The sequence below is a fragment of the Amborella trichopoda genome, chromosome 13 (genome assembly GCF_054954075.1).
Source record: "Amborella trichopoda isolate Santa Cruz 75 chromosome 13, AtrichopodaSantaCruz75HAP2 v2.0, whole genome shotgun sequence".
NCBI classification, from domain to species: Eukaryota; Viridiplantae; Streptophyta; class Magnoliopsida; order Amborellales; family Amborellaceae; genus Amborella; species Amborella trichopoda.
The window spans coordinates 3,030,458-3,052,876 of record NC_142348.1 but is presented as its reverse complement, the minus strand read 5'-3'; the positions used below and the strand labels follow the sequence as shown (position 1 = coordinate 3,052,876).

The window sequence follows — 22,419 nt, the reverse complement described above, 5'->3', positions numbered from 1 at the left end:
CTACTAGATTTCCTTGAGATCCACATGAACTAGGCTTCTCATTAGTACCAGAAATAGGGGCTTCCTGGTTCCCTTTCTGTGCCTTACAATCTTTCCTTATGTGGCCTAACTTTCCAGAGCTCCAACAATCAACTTTCTTACACCATCTTGATTTGGATCTTGACTTATCTCTACCCGTTCATTCTCTCAATTAATCTTCTCCATGCTACAAATACATTCCCAGAGGAATCCTGACCAGACTTTTGCCTAGACTGATATGTCAGAAATGTTGAAACAATGGAATCAAAATTGAGATATTTTACACTACTGAGATTCATAATTAATCTATCCTAAGATTCTGGCATAGAACAAAATAAAATAGTTGTTTTGTCTTCTTCATCAATCTTTACATCCAGCGACATCAACTTGCTAATCAAGGCATTAAACTCATTTAAGTGCCCTTGCAAAGATGCGCCATTACTCATCTTGAGATTGTAAAATTTTCGACAAAGAAAATTTTATTAAGAAGAGACATACCTTCATAAGTATTTTTCAGCCTGTCCCATAAATCTTTCGCGGTGGTTTCTGATGAGACATTGAATAAAACGGACTCAAGCATCAAGAAAATATCCTCCCTGGCCAATTCATCATTCTCATCAAATTCCTCATCATCCATCGTTTCCGATATATTTTCTTGCATTTTAAAGCCACTACACAACCATCTTTCACCAACACCGCATGCATATTTAATTTACAGGTTGAGAAATCTAAACCATCAAATTTTGGAATTTTATATCGGGTTGAACTTCTTCTCATCATCTTCAAATATCTGCAATCTAACCTTATGCCCAATAAGGATCTCAAACAACCATGATTTGTTGAGGATAAAAAACCAAAGTTTGACAAAAATAATAGAAAGACAAATAGTGTAGAAGAATAAAAGACCCGAAACACAAAGATTTATGTGGTTCAACAAGTTGCCTACATCCACGGGGCAGCAAAGTTCTCTTCCACTAATCAAAAAAATACTATGCAAGCACCGAGAATACTAGTGATTACAAGTTCTCTTTATGAAACCCTAAAACAATGTCCTTCTCTCTCAGTAATACCCACCCAAAAGGACTAAAGAACTAACCATTTTCTCTTGCATAATTCTTCTAAGTCTCTCTCTTTATAAAGACAACTTATATAAAGAAGAAAGTCCAAGAGTCCATCACGCAATAGCCCTCTCATCTCCATTTGTCCTTTAACTAGATTTCCTAAATCTAATAGGCCTTACGAAAGATATCATTATCCTCAAATGAATCACGTGCCCATCTCTCTTCCAATCTTTTTGGAGTGAAGAAGTTTATCTCTCTGAGATTAAGTGCCACTCTTTATCAAATCATGAATCTCCTTCATCCCTTATTACTTTGGATTCACATCCCACACAATAAGGAATACAATATCAAGTAAGTCTCATCCGCCAAAATAGGAAATCTCATAATATTGTGGAACTAGACTTCGCTTCACATATCAAACGTATCTAACACTATAAACTTTCGAATTGATCATCTCAACTTTGAGATGTAAAGGTATGGCAAAAAAAAAAAAAGTCTAAAAAATCGTGAACAAATTTTATAAATGTTATTTAAAAGATCCATTTCAAGATTTTTAAGCATTTATAGATCTACTCAATCTATACTATATTTGAATCTTTACATTTTATAACCAAATGTAAAATATATATTCAAGCCATCGCAATAATTTTTGGCACCAAAACTACGCCCTTTGACAAAGTTTAGAGGTGTGCCTTACTTTGATGGTTTAAAGTTAACAGCTCATACAAACCGCTCCTTTTTATTAATTATTTCCATTAGCATATAGGCGTACACCAATTCGTCACACTTACTCCCTTGGACAAAACTCTATTCAAGAGTATTGCAAGGAGCTCACATTTCGGATGTAACCTCTTCAACTAGTGAAGGACTTTAAAAGTAAAAAATCAAAAATAAAAAAAATAAAAAAGCTTTTGTTGATTTTTTGTAAAAAAAGGCACTGTATATTATGATATTATTTATCTTTGTTACAAGGAAGTCACAATTATTTGTAACCATTAGATATTAAATTGGATGACTTGGTGGTTTGAGATTTTTTTATTCTTTTGGACTTTGAGTCTAGTTAATGACACTCTTACAACAGCCTGATTTGAAATCTGATGGACGAGAATGATTGTAACCTCCTTATATTATAAGTAAATGATTTATTTTTATACTTTTCTTTAAGCATAACTTTTGAAGATTGTACAGATATAGAAAATAACCAATCAAATTATCATTATGATTGACGTCCAAAAACATATCTCTCTCTCAAAATACTTCAAATGCACAAAAACGAAATACAAGAAGTTCCTATTGTATCTCAAAATATTTCAAATGCACCAGAAAAAAAAAAACAAAAACAAAAACAAAAAGGGCCTATTGATATGGTTCTAATCCTGAGGAGGTTGTGGCAAAGATATTTAAAGAAAGCAAACCTCCCTTGTCTTTCAAGTAAAAAGTAACTCCTCTTATAAAATACATATAAGAAAGAAAGGAATAGTGTGTGTCTATGCAAAGCTAGTTTGTATCATCAAACTGGTATTGCAATTAAGGAAAAGTATTTTACAACGGGAAATGTTTATATACTTCCCCTATAGCATAGAAGATCTATGTTTCTTCTATCATCTAGCCGTTCAATTTAATCAAGAGAGCCACTCACCGTTTGATCTTAGATCCAACGTCTCAAAGTATTTTATTTTTAGTTTTTTTTTTATACAAATTGTATGAATATGAAATTTGGTAAGTGTCATATTCTCATTGGGGTATAAAAAATATTAAAAATAATTTTTCTATAAAATATAATGACCAAAATACCCCTTGAATATTTAAAGGGTATTTTGATCATTTTATTTTATTGGAAATATTTTTTTTATATTTTTTTGCTAGTGTGAGTTTAATAGAAGATTGGATGTACAAAATTTGGTATCAAAATAGTTTATAGAAAAAATTAAAAATAAAATAGTGTAGAGACATGACATTATTGGGGCAATCTTAACCCTTCATTTAAAATAGACGGTTGGATAAGGGGAAGTATATAAGTTTTATGTTGTAGGGGAAGCATAGAAAGCTTGCCTTGGAAAATTGTTTCAGGTAGGTTGGACCGCATTTTTACAATATGCGGTCCAAAGATATAAAGCATCCATCTTAAAGATGGATGCAACTAGGTTGTCCATCTAAAAACAAGTGTGACTAACTGTCCAAATGTTTTCTTAATTAAGGGTGCGGTTTGTATAGAGCCAAGGCTCTAAACAATCAAGTTAGAGCCCACCTTCAAATAGTGTCTCATAAATGTGGTTTCAATACTAGAAATCTTTATGATAGTGTTAAAAGCTATTTTCATAGTTAGTTATAAGATTTAAAGCTTAAAAAATAATGCAGATCAAGTAGATCTATGAAAACTTGAAAATATTAAAAATTGACGGTCCAAATACACGTTACAAGATGCACTATTTTGAAAACTTGAAATCTATTTTTTTTCTCATGTCCATGTATCTTGATGTCGAGATGGTCAATTTGAGGATATTTGGGCATCAAAATAACCTCTTCTAATAAATTTTTTGAGGTAGGCTCTAATTTGATTATTTAGATCTTCGGCTCTATATAAACTTTTCCCTATAATTAATATTTCTAGTTTTCAATTTTTTATTTATTTTTTCATATTCATGTTCTCCATATTAAAGATTATATATTCTCTAAAAATTAGGATCAAATTACATTTAAAAAATATATTTATTGCCAAGTCTGTATTTCTACATTATGGGCTAGCCGCATAGAAACCGTGTCCTCAATATAATTAGTTTCCTCAATAACGATGAATATGAGGAAGATTAAGGACCTCTCGTAATAGTTATCTATATTAGAATCCCATGTCTAGAGTTGAATATTCTTGTTAAAAAAAAAAAAAACCAAAAAAAAAAAATACTTAGGAAATAGTTAGTAATTATCTTGTATAATACAACATTGTTTATTACACAAAGGTCAAAATCACTCTGGATCGTCAGATGTCAAATCCAACTGTTGGAGTTATGTAACAAAATTTAATAAACTTTTTTTTGAACTTTGAGCCCAATCAATAGGACATTCTTAGCCCCTCAATTTTAAATATTTCAATCATAAGTGATTATGACCATTTTGTACCAAAAATAAATAATCTTTTTATATAAATGAGTAGATATGCTCTAGTCTAAAACAAAATGGAAGGAATCAAGTTGGGTTCTTCCATGGTAACTCTTTCTTTAACGTTTTTTTTTTTTTTTCTATAGCAACTCACATTTTAGACCTTTTACCATAGAGGAAAAACTTTCCAATAGCATCAATAGCTTATCATAGTCACCAATTATGAGGAAAAAGTTTATATAAGGTTGTAACCTTAAAATGTAGAATTACATAGGCATATCAAAAATCCATCGGAAAAGGTTGTTTAAATATTTAAAAACCATCTAATTGATCATCTCGACATCGAGATATATGAATATGAAAAAAAAAAAAGATTTTGAGTCCTAGAAATAGTACATCTTGCAACATATTATCTAAGACCGTTCATTTTCAAGATTTTCATATGTTTATCGATCTACTTGATTTTAACCATTTTTGGAGTTTTAAAATTTATAATTAGAGATGAAAATAGATTTTAAGATAATCCTAAGAATGTTTTTGACCAAAATTACATGTTATGATAGAATTTGGAAGTGCACCTTAATTAGATTGTTTAAGGTTGCAACCTTATAGAAACCACACCCATTATGAAAAGAGTGTGGTTTATATAAGGTTGCAACCTTAAACAATGCAATTAAGGCGCACCTCTAAAGTTTATCATAACATGTAATTTTGATGCAATAAATTATTAAGATTATCTGAAAATCTATTTTCATATATAATTATAAAAATTTAAACTTCAAAAATAGCTAAAATCAAGTAGAATTATAAACATATGAAAATCTTGAAAATGGACGGCCTAGATAATGTTTTACAAAATATACTATTTCTGGGACTCAAAATATTTTTTCTTTTCATATTCATATATTTCGATATCAAAATGATCAATCAGAGGGTTTTTCAACATCAAAACAACATTTTCTGATGGATTTTTGAGGTGGATATGTAATTCTACATTTTATGGTTGCAACCTCATATAAACTTTTTCCTTATGAAAATAGCTATATTCATAGGTCCCTAAGCATTAAACCTAACATTAACCCCAATTAACCTGAAACCTAGGCATTTAATACTTAAAGCCCTAGGGACTACACTAGCCATATGCACCCTACAACACCTTCAATCATGGACCATACTCCCTAAAGAGCATTGAAAATATATTGAGAATCATCAAATCCCACCTAAAGAGGCAAATTTTGACGCATAAGAGGGAGGAGAATCAAGAAATTAGTCCCATACCTGAGAACACATTGAAATCCCGCCAGACTACCAGAAATCAGGTCAGGAACTGACAATGCCGAAAAATAAGGCATGGCAGTTTTAGCAATGCGATATGCGTCACTAGCAATGTACACCGCATCGTTATAGTTTGATGGTCCAGATCAAGAAAATATTTGTCTATAAATACATTATTTCTTAGTGCTCTAGGGTTGAATTCTAGTCACTAAGACTGAACCTCAGACTCCTAGAAACCCTAACTTTCATACCCTAAGTTAAGCACTCAATGTAGAGCATTTTCCCTGTAACTTCAGGCCCATCTCCCAGCCATATCAATCACACAACTTTGAAAGAACCTTGACCCCCATGCCTAGAAGCATAGAACTTCAGGACCTCTCTTTTCACTCCAGCCATTTTCTCAAGAAAGAGAAGGCAATTATATAGAAAGCAGTCTGACCCGAACTCTTAGTACCAGGCCCATTGGCATGAATAAAAGCCCCCTTCTTCCCTTCACCTTATAGTTTATATTTATTATTTTATTTCTATTTATTCTACATTTTGAACACCCGACACAGCAGACAAATCATCAAGGGATTAGGGGTGGCAACAGATTAGGTCAGGTCCGGATCCGTATCCAAAAAAATGATATGGGACCCAGACCCAGACCTGGACCCGAAAAGTGTTCGGGTCAAAGATTTAGACCCGGATCTGACCCGCAGGTCCAATTTTTGGACCCATACCCGGACCTTGATCGGGTTTACCACTCAGGTACCGGGTCGGGGTCTGGGTCCATTGTCACCCCAACAAGGAAGCTTTTTTGAAGCCGAAGAATAGCAAGAGGGGCACTCCTCAGTCTTCAGTTGGTATCCCCGGGTTGGACGGAGTGGAACGAGGCGCCCGAAGGTGAGCTTGAGCTATCGAATAGCTCAGCTTTAGACTGATGGCCCTTGTTGAGCTCACGTGGATGGGCTGCCGGCCCTACTACCAGACGGAGCTCAGTACCGGCCGATGGGTTGTGACTCAAAAGGACCCTACTCTTCATTTATTTGTTTAATATAATTAGTAAAAAATAAAAAAGAGATATGAAAAGCTTTCCCAAGACTTTCACTATAAACAAATGTGAACCACACCGCCAAGTCCTTTGGCCTAAAACATATTGGCAACCATGACCCTTGCTCTAGAGCCAAGCTCCCATTCTATAGTTGGTACAAAATTGCTACATCTGAGCTGTTCTTTTTAAAGGGAAATTAACTACTTCTGAACTGTGTTAATTAAGAAAATGTCAAGAAAATTTTTCAAATTTATGCTCATGTCTTTTTCTCCCTTTTTTAATATTTTCCAAAATGCCCTTAAATTGGAACTTCAAGTTCCGAGCCAACTTATTTGTCATTTTGGCTTTTTTGTTATAACCCACAATTCACCAAAAAAGTAATGTCCAAACAGCCCACTTACAAATATAATTCATAAGCAGTTCATAATTCCAACTTTCGAACTACAATTTTCACAAAATAAAAAGAGGCTTAGAACCTACACTTTTGAATGCAAGAAAACAAACCAGTTCAGAACTAGGAAATCCAAACCGAGAGCATTCTAAAAAAAGAAAAAAAAAAATGGACCCAGGCAATTTTTGTTAAATTTTAGCAGTATTTGTTAAAATTTCAGTTCAGAACTTAGAGTTATAACCCACAATTCACCAAAAAAATAATGTCCAAACTGCCCACTTACAAAATAAAACATAAGCAGTTCATAATTCCAACTTTCAAACTACAATTTTCACAAAATAAAAAGAGGTTTAGAACCTACACTTTTGAATACAAGAAAATAAAACAGTTCGGAACTAGGAATTCCAAACTGAGGGCATTCTAAAAAAAGAAGGAAAAAAATGGACATGAGCGTGAAAATGGAAAATCACCAAACATGTTTCAATACGACAAAAATACAGAAATATTAATTTTAATTCTCTATTTAAAAATATTAAATAAAAGTGGAACTATGAAGTAGAGGTGAAATGCATCATATTTTCATCTCTTTGGACGCTCTTTCTAATGCATTGTTTGTTTGTTTTTTCAAAAGGGAAAATATAGAATGAGACCATTTACCTTTGTTAATTAATCATGACCATTGGATGTGAAATTAGATGGCTGCAATTATTCAATTGACTAACCTCAAACTTCAAAAGAAATTTTCTCGAACTTTGTTACACATCCAAATTATCAAATTTCACATCGGATGGTTGTAAGTAATTGTGACCACTTTTTATCAAAGGTAAATGATCTCGTTGTATTTAATCCCAAATGAAAAGATCGGATGGTTGTAAGTAATTGTGACCACTTTTTATCAAAGGTAAATGATCTCGTTGTATTCAATCCCAAATGAAAAAATGAAAAATTTTTGTGAGAAAAAATTATCACTACCCTGTCAATTACAATTTTTTGAGAAATGTTTTAATGAAAATAGTTTAATATGTTAAAGATATTAAACTATATATATATATATATATATATATATATATATATATAAGTGAGTATTATTTCTCTTTTTGCTTTAGCACCTGTGCACGTGCAGTCTACTAGTATAATACGTGAACTGAATCAAGCGACTAAGTATGGGAACCTTGCGAATTCGATCACGAGTGCATGTTTAAACATCGCATAGAAATATGATAATGAGGGTAGGAGTATACTACAGAGTCTCATGGCTATGAAATATTCATAGTCATGGGGTTCATTTTAGTCCAATCATTGACATCACCTGACTCCAAATGTTGGTCCTTCCCTCTCTCCATCACCATCCAACCATGGATTGAAAGAGATAATAGACCTCGTGACTACGAAATTCATGTAGTTGTCACGCTTATACTCCACTTTGATTGTGGTTAATGCTGTGGTTTTATCGACAAAAAAAGGGCCTGGCTAGAGCCGGTTCCTTGTTTTCGGGATCAGATCATCAAATATCTGGTGAGTGAAACTAGAACTGAAAAAGCAAGCAAAACAGGAAAACAATCACTAGCTTCACAACACAAATAAACCAACGTCAGTCATGCTAGGTCTTTGAGTGCCCACCGTATCACATGGTTGGTGCATTAGGCCGATCGATACTCTAGTTTTTGGATCTGGCCCTTGCGCCGGCCTAGTTTGGTACTCAGCTGAGCTTTAATGTACATCTATTCCTTTGGGTTTAGAAGATCTATTTGGGAGGATTTTTTAATATAAAAATTTGAGAAATACCTAAAAAACATTATGTGATTATTTTTAAAAGAAAAAACTTTTGAAATTTGAAGTTTCTAATGCTTAGATCCCACTTTCCAAAAATTGGATGGTCTCTGTTAATCGAGCAATTTTTTTTCAAGCGCATATATAGTGTAATTAGGATTTTTATTTTTTTAATTGAGGTTAGTGTGTGGGCTGAAAAGATTACGACCCCAAAATATTGGGTCCTAAAATGTCTCGTAAATTGAGTTTCACCCAGGTAAATAAAAAGATAGTATACTCATATAAAATATTTTGGGGTTTAAAAAGTGTTGGATGCCCGTCCGTTTTTGTCCTTTTCAATAGGTATATTAGTCAATTTGTGCATGCGAATAAGGGCATTTTTTTAACACTTTTGTTTACTATTTTAATAAGGGTGCCGGATGCATCCGAAGCCGCAAAGGTAAGGTGCATCTTCAAATTTTATCATGGTATATAATTTTGATGTAAAATGTTCTTAGGATTATCTCAAAATTTATTTTTATATCTAATTATAAAGTTTTAAATTTAAAAAATAGTTAAAATCAAATAGATCTATAAACATATGAAAGTCTTGAAACTGGATGGTGTAGATAATATGTTGTAAAATACAGTATTTTTTAGACTTAAATCTTTTTATTTTTCATGGTCATACATTTCGATATCGAGATGATCAATCAAAGGGTTTTTCAACATTAAAACTACCTTTTATGATGGATTTTTGAAGTGTATATGTAATAGGTCGCAACCTTATATAACCTTTTTCCTTTTAATAAATACCAATATCACAAATGGCCCACTTGGACATATATTTACTGTGTATATACTCCCGCAGGAGTATAAAAGCTTTTTGGGTTTAAAAAGTGTTGGCTGCACGTCCTTTTTTTTGTCCTTTTTCAATAGTTAAATTGTGCATGCGAATCAGGGCATTTTTTAAAACTTTTTTTTACTAGTTTAATAAATATTAATGTCACAAATGGCCCACTTCCACATATATTAACTGCATATATCTTCAAAAATATCCCCAATTGTAAAACAACCAAAACAGAGAAGCCAAAGCAAAAAGAATAGAAGAAGACTTTATGTTGCCACAAGAAGTTAACATTCAAAGATCATCCTGCAACAACCGTGCATACCTTTTTGACAACATTAAGACAATTAATCTTTTTTTAGTATAATTTACATAGAAAATGGTTAAATCACTTGGAAAAATCAATGAGGCAGTTAGATAAATTTTCCAATAAGTGGTTGCTTCTTCATAATTCTTTTATTTAGGTATTTCCCCAATAATTTGGTTAAACTAATGCAAATTTCCCTTGTTTAAGGTTGGTAACTTTGAACAGGTAAGGGCCTTTTTATGACCCATGTACATCACTTGAGTTAAAAAACCTAAATGCCCCATATTGTTTTAGGTTCTAAACTTATAGCATACTTTTTACCAAAAATCTGATTTCAAGTCAAACATGTGAGGTATTTTGTTTCAAGTCCTAAAATTGGAAAAAAATAATAATTAGAAACCATATTTAAAATTTAAAATTTGGAATAAGTAGGTGTATTTAGGTCATTTAGCTCAAACAACTTGTTTAGATGTCCAAACCTAAAACACGGGCAGTTTAGGATTTTTTAACAAATTAAATTAAAGAAATACCCGAGTTAAGATGATTTTGGAAGGTTACCACTATATTAGTAAATTATTAGACTTAACCACTTCATTGATCTTTTCGAGGTAGCTTGACCATTTTATTGATAATATTTCCATTTTTTCATTTATTTAAATTTTTTTTTTGTGGTTGAAAATTCATCAAATACTTAGATTTGGGATTGTCTACCAAGATATAAATTATCTTTTGTACAGGCAGGTTACAATCATTATTGTCCCTTAAATTTAAAAAATGGGTGGTTGTAAGAGTATCATTGAATATACACAAAGGTCTAAATAAAAAAATTCTTGGACTTTGTGACTGACCCCAAACCATCAACTTTGACATCTAATGAGTGATAATGATTATAACCTTCATGTACAAAATATAAATGCTCTCTTTGTAGACAATCCCCTAAAATTTTTGGATGTCGGATTATATAATATCACACAAGGCAAATGTTTTCTTAAACTATGTGTCACATGCTATTGTTGGCCTCATTAAGAAAATAACTATTTGCTCATTGACAAAATATGAAAACCTCATGTTGTAGATTTGGCAAGTGATCTTTCTCATTCAATTTTGATTCTTCATGTCTACAGCATGACATGATATAAGACCCCAAGAAATGTATCAAATAATTCATATGATTTGTTGAAATACTAGTTGTGATTGAGGGTTTGAGACATTATATAAGATCTTTGCATATTTTTGCGCACAGAGAGAAAGAGAGAGAGAGAGTCATCTTGTACCTCTGGAGCTTTAATAGTGAAACCATTGTATCATCTTTCTCTTATGAATGTAGTCACATTAGCAATGAGTTATGTAAGTTCTAATATTTTGTCCTATTTATTATCGGTTTGTTTACTATGTGTAGCTGTAGTTTGTTACTGTTTTCTCTTGGTTTTCACAGTGTTTGACTTGTCTATCTAGGATTTTACACAATAGGAACATCATATGAAAGTAACTGGTTTAAATTGCAATTTAGGAAACAAACTTTTATTGGTGCTTTAAAAACAACTATAATAATCTCAAAAGAAATAAAAAACTACAATAAGACCATTTACTTTTTGCAAAATAATGCTACAATCACTCTTAGCTATTAAATATGAAGTATGTCATCTAGGGTGAAATTCTCGAACTTTGTGACACCCCTTAATTGGTAGATGAATATTTAACCAATAAGGTGATTATAACATTATTAAACCAATGATAAATTGTCTTATAATACACAATCCTGAATAATTAAGTTAGTTAAGGGGCACAATTACATTTATATGCCCCATTTTCATTAGTAGCTGAGATATAGCCATATAGGAGGAGAAATGCTACCATTTTTTGGTCTTTTTCACATGAAAAGAAGGGCAAGAGAAGTGGGAGAATAAGAAAAAGTAACATTAAGAAGAGCACATTGAAGTAATTATTCACCCATTGAAAAATATATCTGATACCCAACCATGTAGATTTGGTGAGTGACCTTCCCTTTTCAACTAGATTCTTTATGTCTTAAACATGACAAAATTTGAACCCAACAAAGTGTCCCATTAAAAAAAATCAAGCCACCGCAAATCTTGTGGAATATCTAATTTGATAAAGAAAATGGTTTGACATGGTTGCAACTCTATCAAAATAAGTAAACTCTCACCTCATAACTCATTAAGAATTACTATTTAAGTATTGGAAAACCTTTATATCGATCATCTTGACCTGAACATTATGGTTGTAGAAAAAAAAATAGAATTTCAAAAATCTAAAAGTAGTGTATATTATAATAAATCATATAGACAATCCATCTCACACCTAAAAATAAGTGTTCACAGTTTTGCAAGATCTGTACCATTTTTTGAGTCCTAAATTTCATTGTCCGTGTTCGAAATTTATTTTAGATCTATAATGGAGATTTCGGTTGACGAAAGTGCTTTTCAGATGAGGATTTGAGGTGAGGCTTTATTTTGCTTTCATAAAGCCAAGGCCATATAGAAACTTCGTCCTTTGATAGATTCGTGCCCTCAAATCACTCAATACCAAATCATCTCGTTTTCAATAAATCTCTATCGGTTATTAAATTTTGTAGAAAAAAATATATGACACCCAATACCATTCAATTTTTTGGAGTAAATTTCGCTTTATGCCTATTAAAATAAATATTATTGCGACCTTTTCTCTTCTTCTTTTTTCAACAAGCAACCTTTGTCAATAAAGAAACTTAATATTCTATATTATATGGAAAACTATGGCTATGTGGACCTTGAAGGGTTCACCCTTCAAATGGTTCATACTAATCTTGGCGTGTTTGAAGGCTATAAATTGATTTTATTTTCTATTTCAAAAATTTGACAAATTTCATTTGTATATGCATTCTATTAAGGTGCACATAGTAAAATAAAAAATTATTTTAAATAAAAAAGTAATCAAGATACCATTGAAATATAAGATTATACAGTATGAGACCATTTATATCTGTTACAAAGAAGTCACAATTACTTTTAGCCATTGGATATAAAATCCACAAGATAAAAGTGTATTACTACATTTGAGAATTTTTATTTTGGATTTTACGCCCAAACAATGATATATCATCAACCATTCGATTTTAAATCTATCGATCAATGGTGATTGTGACGTTCTTATATTAAAAGTAAATGATTTCATTGTATATATATATATATATATATATATATATATATATATATATATATATATATATATATATATATATATATATATATATATATATATATAGAGGTATTTTAGTATTTTTATTTATTTATTTTTACTGAGTGAACTATGTTGGATGCATGAGCACCCCAATTTTCAACATAAACAAATTTTTTAATAAAAAATTTAAAAATAAAAAGCAAAATCAAAATGTGGTCCTAGATAGACCTAGATTCAATTTGAACCAATGATGCATGCAAAGTTGCAAACCCTACATAACGCGTGTCATATTCTAATGGGAAACTCTATGGGTCTTTATACGTTTATAATTTATATATATCCCGAGCTTAATCAAAATGCCTCTAATAAGCAGGCATAATTAATGTTAATTATTATGGTAATTGGTAATTGATATATGATATTATTATCGGCTCGCCGCCAAACGTTCAATCAAGATTAAATATTTCGTCCATTTCGAAATAAATGTAAATTATATAGACCAATATCAATTTTTTTCAATTTCTAATAACATATTAATTTTATTTATAGGGGACCCATAAAAGCTCAATCCCTGCTCTATCTAATTTCCTTGATTTATTCAATAATAAAGAATATATACTAAAGAAAAAAAACCAATCAATCTCATAAAATCCAAATGAAACTCTTATTTTGACATTTTCCTCCTTCTCTTCTTCCAAAAATTGACGTGCGAAAAAACCTCCCTAATGCAAGCCAAGGATTACGGTTGCGTAGGGTCAAACTGTGTTGTACGGATCAAATCCAGTCCGTCCGATATTGTACGGACGGAAGAGGACATCCGTCGGATGTGCAGTTTGTCTAGAGATCCAACGGTTGATAACCGCCATCAACGGCCCAGTTAAGGGCCCTATCGTTTTCTAGCCCAACAGGTGGGTTAATTATCAACCAAGGTTACCGTAAATTTTGGGTCAAGCTAAACGTGCATAACCGACATGTGTGGGTCCCACGTGCCGACATGACCCCGCTCTATAGGAGAGAGAGAGAGAAGACTAAATATTAGAGAGAGAGAGAAGGTGAGAGAGAGGATCCTCATATCTTAGAGAGAGAAAATTTTGGAGAGATTTCTTCTAGAGAGAGGGGGGAACCTCATGTCATAGAGACGAGTAATGAAAAAATAATTTGGGAGGAAGGTTCTTTAGAGAGAGAGGGGATCCTCATATCTAGAGAGAGAGAGGTGACTTTGGGGGAATTTGTTTAGAGAGAGAAAGGGGACCTTATACCTTAGAGGAAAGTTTTAAGGATTCTTTTTAGCGGTTTAGTGATAGGAATCGAATTTGAGATGTAGTTGTTATTTGTCGTTAACCGCAAATCGATAATCTCTCTCTAAAATATGATGAGTCTCTTTTTAGAAGTTTTTTTCTCTTGTTTAAAGGAAAAATAGTTTTAGAGAGAGGAGATTGCCATTTCTTTTTAGAGAGAGAAGATATCTCATATGTTAGAGAGAAGATGACTTTAGAGAAATTTTAGAGAGAGAGAGGGGGTTTCTATGTTAGAGAGGAGATGACTTTAAGGAATTTTTAGAGAGAGAGTGAGGGTGTTTCTTAGAGAGAGAGAGGGGGACCCCACATGGATCAGAGGTTAGGCACTAACGTCCAAAGTTCAAACTCCCAATCCAAGCTTAACCACCTAGAGAGAGGGGCATCGGTTTGATATCATGTATTTGAATAGTAAGTGCCCTTGGTCTATAAATACTAAGGCTTAGAGCTAGCATTAGCAACCAGCAAAGGGAGCAACCATAGTCTGGGTTGCATAATATCATACTCACTCGCTTCTCTCTCTCTCTCTCTCCCTAAACATGGCTTCTACTTCTCCTACATTTTCTCTCTCTAAGTCTCTATTTGCTTTCTTCTACAATCAAATGCTTGTTGTGCTGCTTGTTTGTGTATTATTACCATTGCAAGTGTGTGAATGTTTTAATTCAAAGCGTTTCAAATTGGATGAATATAGCGATGGGTGGTCTCCTGCCGATGCAACTTGGTATGGTAGCCCCAACGGTGCAGGAAGCGATGGTACTCTCTCTCTCTTTCTCTTTCTCTCTCTCTAAAAGATGGTACTCTCTCTCTCCAAACAATGTAACTCTCTCTCTTTAGTACTTAAGTGGGGAACATAGGCCCCTATCCGTTTTTTAATAGCCACAACGGTGCATGAAGCAATGGTACTCTCTCTCTTTATCTCTCTAAAATATGGTACTCTCTCTAAGCAATGGTACTCTCTCTCTCTTTAGTACTTAAGTGAGGAACATAGGCCCTTATCCGTTTTTTAAATAGTCAGGCTTTCGAAGTTGCCAATGGAATAAAAAATACGTTATGCGATTAAGGTACGAGACGTGCTACCATCATGACCCAACCACTTTTTTTAAAATATCTCAAAAGGCTCTTTTTTTTTTGGTAGATCGGTGAGGAACATATGCCCCGACCTGTTTTAAAAAATAGTTAGTTGTTTTCGAATGCGTAAATGAGAATGAGGTAGTGCTACCACTACAACCTCGACCCCATTCCCCCTCTCTCTCTAAGAGATTGTATTCTCTCTCTCTCACACACTATTTAAGAAAGAATCTAAAAGTTCTCGACAATGCCTTGATTTCCCTAAGGCACAAACACACCTCTCTCATTATTGAACAAGTACTTGCAATAGTACTCAACAATGCTTACGGCACTAACACACACAACATCTCTCTCTCTCTCTCTCAACAAGAGTAAGAAACACAGCTCTCTCACCTTTCCCTCCCTCTCTCTCTATCTCATTATATAACAAATGATCTCAAAGTAGTTAAGGCACAAACACGACTTTCTCTCTCTACCATGCCTAATGCACAAACACACACATTCTTTCTCTCTATTTCTCATGCATTTTTATGGAAAGGAGTAAACACAGAAGAGGGTAAAATGCCTGTCTAAGTGCATAGTGTGTGTGTTTGTATGTGTGTGAGAGAGAATAAATGAGTATACTTTGCAATAAGCCGGTCTACTTGTTAGAGTGTGTGGGTGTTTTAGAGATAGAGAGGAGGGATTGGATGAGAAAGAATGAGAGAGAGAAAGAAAGAGAAATTCTTTTTGATATGAAAGAGGTTCAATAAGCCGGTCTACTTGTAAGCTTGTGTGTGTGAGAGAGAGAGATTTACGTGAGCTTTTGAAAAGAGGGAGAGGGAGAAAATTCTATGAGAATTTTGATTTTTTAAGAGAGAGAGAGGGAGAATTTTATGTGAACTTTGAAAATTGTGGTGGTAGATAGAGAGAGAGAGGGAGAAATTATGTGAGAACTTTTGATTTTGAGGAGAGAGAGAGAGAGGGAGAATTTTATGAGAACTTTGAAAATTGTGGAGAGAGAGAGAGAGGGTGCTATACTTATGTGAGAAACTTTTGAAACTTGTGTGAGATAATATGACTTGACAAGTGTGTGGAAATGTGTTTGAGAGAGAGAGAGATGTTATGAATCATGCCCCATGACTGTGAAATGTGAATGAGAGAGAGAGAGAGAGAGAGAGAGAGAGAGAGAGAGAGAGAGAGAGAGAGAGAGAGAGGCACTGGTGTGGTGTTCCAATCTTTGACACATAAAGAACCAGACTGAAAAACAACAAATGGAAAGTGATTACCTAACCTTAAGATCTATTACTTATTTATTATTTATTTATTATTTTTAATTTTATTTTTTTGTTTTAATGGCAGGTGGGGCTTGTGGATATGGTACTGCAGTGGAGCAAGCCCCTTTCTCTTCCATGATAGCAGCAGGGAGTCCCCCTCTCTACAAGTCAGGCAAGGGATGTGGTGCTTGTTATCAGGTATCATATCATAGAAAATATACACTTACATAGCTAAAGGGATTTTTTTCTGCACTAAAATTTCACACATCTTCGATTCGAAGAATCACAATTTTACGAAAATAAATTTGATTTTGAGTTCTTAAAGGCCTATATCGAAAAATATACTTATAACTGTTATGTTCGTGCTCCAGAATATAGAGCTAAAGGGATTTTCTCTAAACTAATATTTTGCACATCTTTGATTGGAAATAAGAAATTAAAAAAAAAAAAAAAAAAACATGATTTTGAGTTATTCAAGGCCTAAATCTACTGTCATCCAGATAAGTGGTCGGCATCCATTTCAATTGTTAGGCTCATTTTCACCTTTTATTTTGTAACGATTCAATTTTTTTATTTAATTGCCTGAATGAGTTAGGGTCCAACAATCAAGAAACCTGTAAACTCAAAAGCGGTTAAGTTAAATTTATCAAAATGCACCTAAGACATGAACTATTTAAATTTTACCTGTTTTTATTTTATTTTAAAAATCCTTTTAGAATATGAATTATTATGAGTTAGAACTTTAGAAATTAAGTAAAATGTATAAATATATTTAAGTCTGACATATTTTGAAAAATTTTCCTTAATTCCACTTGTATATCCAAAATTTATTGGCATTTTCACCGAAATCTCAGTGTGAACATCTCTAGATTTCTATATTTTTGTTCTAGGTTAGTGGTGAATTTAGGCATAAAAGAAAAGCAACACTATTTTATTGAGGTAGACTTGGCAAAGAATCACTGTTAGTTAAAGAAATGGTAAAATTGTTTATTATTACTTGATTTTCTTTTATTTTGTCTGAGTTATTATATTCATGGACTTTCAAAGCACTTGTTCTATTCGTGGAGAGCCCTGGAGTCCTATTCATAGTCTAAACAGGCGGTGGAAAAATAGAAAAACATAAATAATAGTAAAAAAAAATAAAAGAGCCAATTAGGTAAACACGCAAAAAAAAAAAAAAATTTAAATTAAATTATAAAAATAGTCGAATTGACTAAAATATTACAGTGAAAGTCGGTTGCTCTAGATTTTTTATTTTTATTTTCAAAATACCCTTCGATATGGGGATACCATCGCTGGACTGATTTTAATTTTCCCTTTTTTCTTAGTTTTCTTCGTTGTGCCCTATGTTTTAGGACAGTAGGCGATCGGTTCGAAGTTCCAATCCTCGGACTGCACATAATGTGGTCGAAGACCACAGTGTAGGCGGTCAGGGATGGAGACCTTGAGTTGTTAACTGGATTGAGTCTAAGCGAGCGGTCCAAAATTTCCATCCTCAGACTGCCAATAATGTGGTATAACACCACAAACTGAGCAGTTCGAAGATCAGACAACTATCCTAAAACATAGAACTCATTGAAGAAAACTAAGAAAAAAAGGAAAATTAAAACCTGTATGGGGATAGTATCTTTGGACCGAAGGGCATTTTGCAAAAAATTTAAATGTCTACAATAACCAATCTTCTTTATAATTTTCAAATCAATTTGACTTTTTTTGCATTTTGCCTCTTTTTTTGTGTGTAGGTGATTGGCTCAATAAAAAATATGTAAAACTAAAATTGTCCAATTTTATTTAGCTCTTGGTAGGTCCGACTGACAAAAAAAATCACCAAGCATTAGTCTTGGATTTAGACAAATTCTTGCCTAAACTTGAATTTTCTATTAATGAGACCAATCAAGGCACCGATTAGAGATCTAACTCATATGGTATAAACAAACCTATTTCTCTCCTCTCTCTCTCTCTAAAAATTAAATAAAACAATTATCTCTCTAAGGGTCGAAGAAAATGTCTCTCTCTAAAATAATACCTAAGCATAAAAGGCTACAACAAAAAAAGTCTGCTAAAATGGTGATACTATATTCTATAGAGAATATGAAAAAGAATAAATGACCTGTATGTGATAATGGGGTGAAATTCACTGAAATATTGGCCGTAAACTTGAAGGTGAAATGTACTAGCAATGAGGCGTGTTCGAAGAATGCAGTGAGGGTGGTGATAACGGATGAGTGCCCTGGGTGTGGTGGTATTCATTTTGATCTGAGTGGGACAGCTTTTGGAGCCATGGCTCTCTCTGGCAAGGAAGAACAGCTTAGGGATGCTGGCCAATTACAAATTTCATATACTAGGTGACTATGCTCTCTCTCTCTCTCTCTCTCTCCAGGGGTGGCAATGAACACGGACCCGACCTGAGTATGGGTATGGGTTCAAAAATTGAACCCGACTGGTCAGGTCTAGGTCTAAATGTTGGATCCGAACACTAAACAAGGTGTCCAAGTCAGGGTCCTACATTATATTTTTGAGTTCCAGTTTATGAAATATATTTAGATATATTTAAATGTATATATATTTTTTAATTTTTTAATTGGGTCCAATCGGGCCCGATCGGCTTTGTCTGGGTCCTATGCCTGCAGCTCTGATTGGCTCTAAGTCCAGGTCTAGATCCCATAATATGTTTTTCGAATATATATTTTCGAATTCAGGACCCAACTTGTTGCCACCCCATGACTCTCTCTTCCCATATTATGAGTTTCTCTTTCTCTCTCTCAATCAAAAGGTTGGTGTGTGCTTGGCCTAGATTTTCCCTATCTCATGTAACATGAGGTAGGTGAAGATATCGGATAGAGTCTTTTTTCTCCCTCTCTATCTCCCTCTGAAAAAACAAATCAAAATAACAGACCCTGTAGGTAAAATAGGGTTTGCTCTTAATATATGCGAATATTACAACAAAAGTCGATCAACCTGATTTTTTTTTTAATTTTCATTGATAGGCAATGCCCAAATGAGTTTGGGGCATTGCCCACACGATTCGAGGTTTGAATCTTCGGACCTCTTAAGTTTTAAGTTATACCAAATACGGTTTGAGGTTATAATCCTACCGCTATAAAAAATATTGATCCTAAAATGGTTATCTTGGACCACCCCACCGAGTAATAAAAACTACACGGTTCCAGAATTGTAACCTCGAACCAGATGTTTAAAAAAAGGCACGATTCGAGAATTTCATCCTCTCATTTGGTATGACAAATGACTTAAAACTTACTGTTGTTATTTGCTCTTATAAGAATAACAAAAGTCTCTTCCCTTTCTCTCTCCAAAAAAGAAACAAGAAAAGATTCAAATCTCTCTCTCTTCCCTCTCCCCCCAATTTTTTTGATCGTTATCCTCCACAGAGTCCCTTGTGAGTACCCCGGGAAAACTATCGCCTTCCATGTCGACTCCGGCTCGAACTCGAACTACTTCGCCGTCGTCGTTGAGTTTGAGGACGGCGATGGAGACCTCAATGCTGTTGCCCTCGCAGAATCCTCCACCTCAACTTATTCCTCGTCCTCCTGGTTAGACCTCACGCAGTCTTGGGGTGCAGACTGGAAGATAGATCCTGGCCGAAAGCTTGAGGCTCCATTCTCCATTCGCCTAACTTCGTCGACTGGGAAAACTATCGTGGCCAACAATGTAATCCCCGCAGGGTGGCAAGCCGATGCGACATATCGCTCCGTGGTGAATTACTAGTGTTTGACTATTTTCCGGCGATTGAGTTTAGCTGGAATTTGTGTGTTGTTTGCTTTTGTTCTTTTCCGGCAAGAGTAACCGGAATATGTTTGTTTTATCCCCCTTTGTGTGACTAGTTTATGTAGGACTGGAACCTGGGTGTATCTAGGCTGTGGAGTTTGGGAGGCCTGAGATGGGCACGACGTCTTGATGTTCACCCGGAGTGTTTAGGAGCTAATAAACAAAACTTGGTTTGAAGTAAGACGTGATTCACAAGAGAAAACTCTCTCTCTCTCTCTCTCTCTCTCTATATCTATATCTATATATATATATATATATATATATATATATATAAATAAAAAATTCTTTGTTCCTTGTGGGTGAGTCAGCGGGGATATCGGCCCTACCTATTTTATTAAAGAATCAAAATAGATGTTACATTTACAGATCTTAAACAACCCTTGGCAAAGGAATGCTAAAAACATTAGATGAAATATAAGGCATTACAAAATGAGGGGGCGAGCACACCACACACAACTGCATCATTTTAGAGACAGCTGCTTTGGCCAAAGAATCCGCAACCATATTGCCTCCTGTAAGGGTGTTGGGCTTTCCATTGCCAATTCATGGAATTAACAAAAAGTTTGGAGTCACTCTCAATGACCCTATGTACACAATTCAGCTCTATTGCCAAAGAAATACCCCTACCAAGTGCATTGAATTCAGTTATGTTATTCAAATTGGTACTCAACACTGAGGTTAGCCCACTAGCTCACAGCTATATATGAGCCCAATGACCCAGATTGAATCTAGATCTGACGGTCACAACCTGATATCATATTTGAAATTTAATTATTTTTCTACAAATCTAAATCAATTAAAATTTTAGGTGTCTTCTCATCAAGATGTACCTAATAAAAATATTAAAACTAATTTGTAAAAAATAAATTGACTAAAATACCCTTGAAAAGTTTCAGGGGTATTTTGATCGACTTGTGTTTTGTAAATTAATTATTAGATATTTTTATTAGATTATCCAATTTCAAAAAAAGCCCAAAATTTCAAGTGATTTACATTTATAAAAAAAATTAAAATTAAAATACAAAATGAGGTCGTTACCATCAGATCGATTCAGATTCAATTTGAGCCATTAGGCTCATTTATAGATGTAAGCTAGTGGGCTAACCTAAGCACGCACGTACACACACACACATATACACACACACACACACACACATATATATATATATATATATATATATATATATATATATATATATATATATGGAAAACACTACGCAATACCTATAGGCGAAAATGAACAGTGATTTCGCCTATAGGCGACCTATCTAAAGTTCATCTAGCAGTCACGATTGTCTAGTAGCGTTTCATTTTTCATTTTTTTTCTACAAATCAGAATGACTTGAAATTTGGAACGTGTATTTATAAAAAATAGAGGAATCTTAAAAATTATAAAAAAAATATTTTACATGAAAACAATTAACCAAAATACCATCGAAAAGTTTTGGAGGTATTTTGACCAATTTATTTTTTACGGATAATTTTTTTTATATTTTTATTAGATGCGACTCAGTAAGATGTATATACCTTCTAAATTTCAGGTCATTCCGATTTGTAGAAAAATAATGAAAAATAAAATACTACTAGATGATGAAATTTGGACGGTGATGAGGGTAGACGAAATCACTATTCATTTTCACCTATAGGCCTTGGAAAGACTTTTTGTATATATATATATATATATATAAGCTGGCGTAGTCCCACAAGCCTACAACTACTTATGAGCCCAACAATCTGGGTCGATTTGACGGTCACAACTCCATTTCATATTTAATTTTATTTTATTAAAAAAATCTAAATCACCTGAAAAATTAGGCATCTATTCTTATCATCAAGGCATATCTAATAAAAATATCAAAAAAATAATTTACAAAATATAAATTGATCAAAATACCCCAGAAAATTAGATTCTCCTAATTTTAAAAAACACATGATCAAAATTTAAAGTGATTTGGATTTATAGAAAAAAGTTAAACTTCAAATACGAAATGCAATCGTATTGTTGGATCGGCCCAGATTGAATCTGGACCATTAGGCTTATATATAGTTTTTTTTTT

General features: G+C 33.4%; 1 protein-coding gene across 1 annotated transcript; it reads left to right on the top strand.

Moving 5' to 3' along the window:
- The first annotated feature begins 14,928 nt into the window (after window positions 1–14,928).
- LOC18428208 (putative expansin-B2) lies at window positions 14,929–20,543 on the top strand. Its single transcript, XM_011622869.3, has 4 exons — window positions 14,929–15,005; window positions 16,662–16,774; window positions 18,740–18,921; window positions 19,966–20,543. Exons 2-4 carry the CDS (start codon window positions 16,712–16,714, stop codon window positions 20,300–20,302), a joined length of 582 nt encoding a protein of 193 aa, XP_011621171.3. The 5' UTR covers window positions 14,929–15,005; window positions 16,662–16,711; the 3' UTR covers window positions 20,303–20,543.
- Window positions 20,544–22,419: the final 1,876 nt, after the last annotated feature.

Bases quoted from the DNA above. Each gene is read 5' to 3' on its own strand.
- LOC18428208 (XM_011622869.3), top strand. From the start codon at position 16,712: ATGATAGCAGCAGGGAGTCCCCCTCTCTACAAGTCAGGCAAGGGATGT. The intron at 16,775-18,739 runs GTATCATATCAT...GTAAACTTGAAG, and splicing joins GATGTGGTGCTTGTTATCAG to GTGAAATGTACTAGCAATGA. The intron at 18,922-19,965 runs GTGACTATGCTC...TATCCTCCACAG, and splicing joins TTACAAATTTCATATACTAG to AGTCCCTTGTGAGTACCCCG.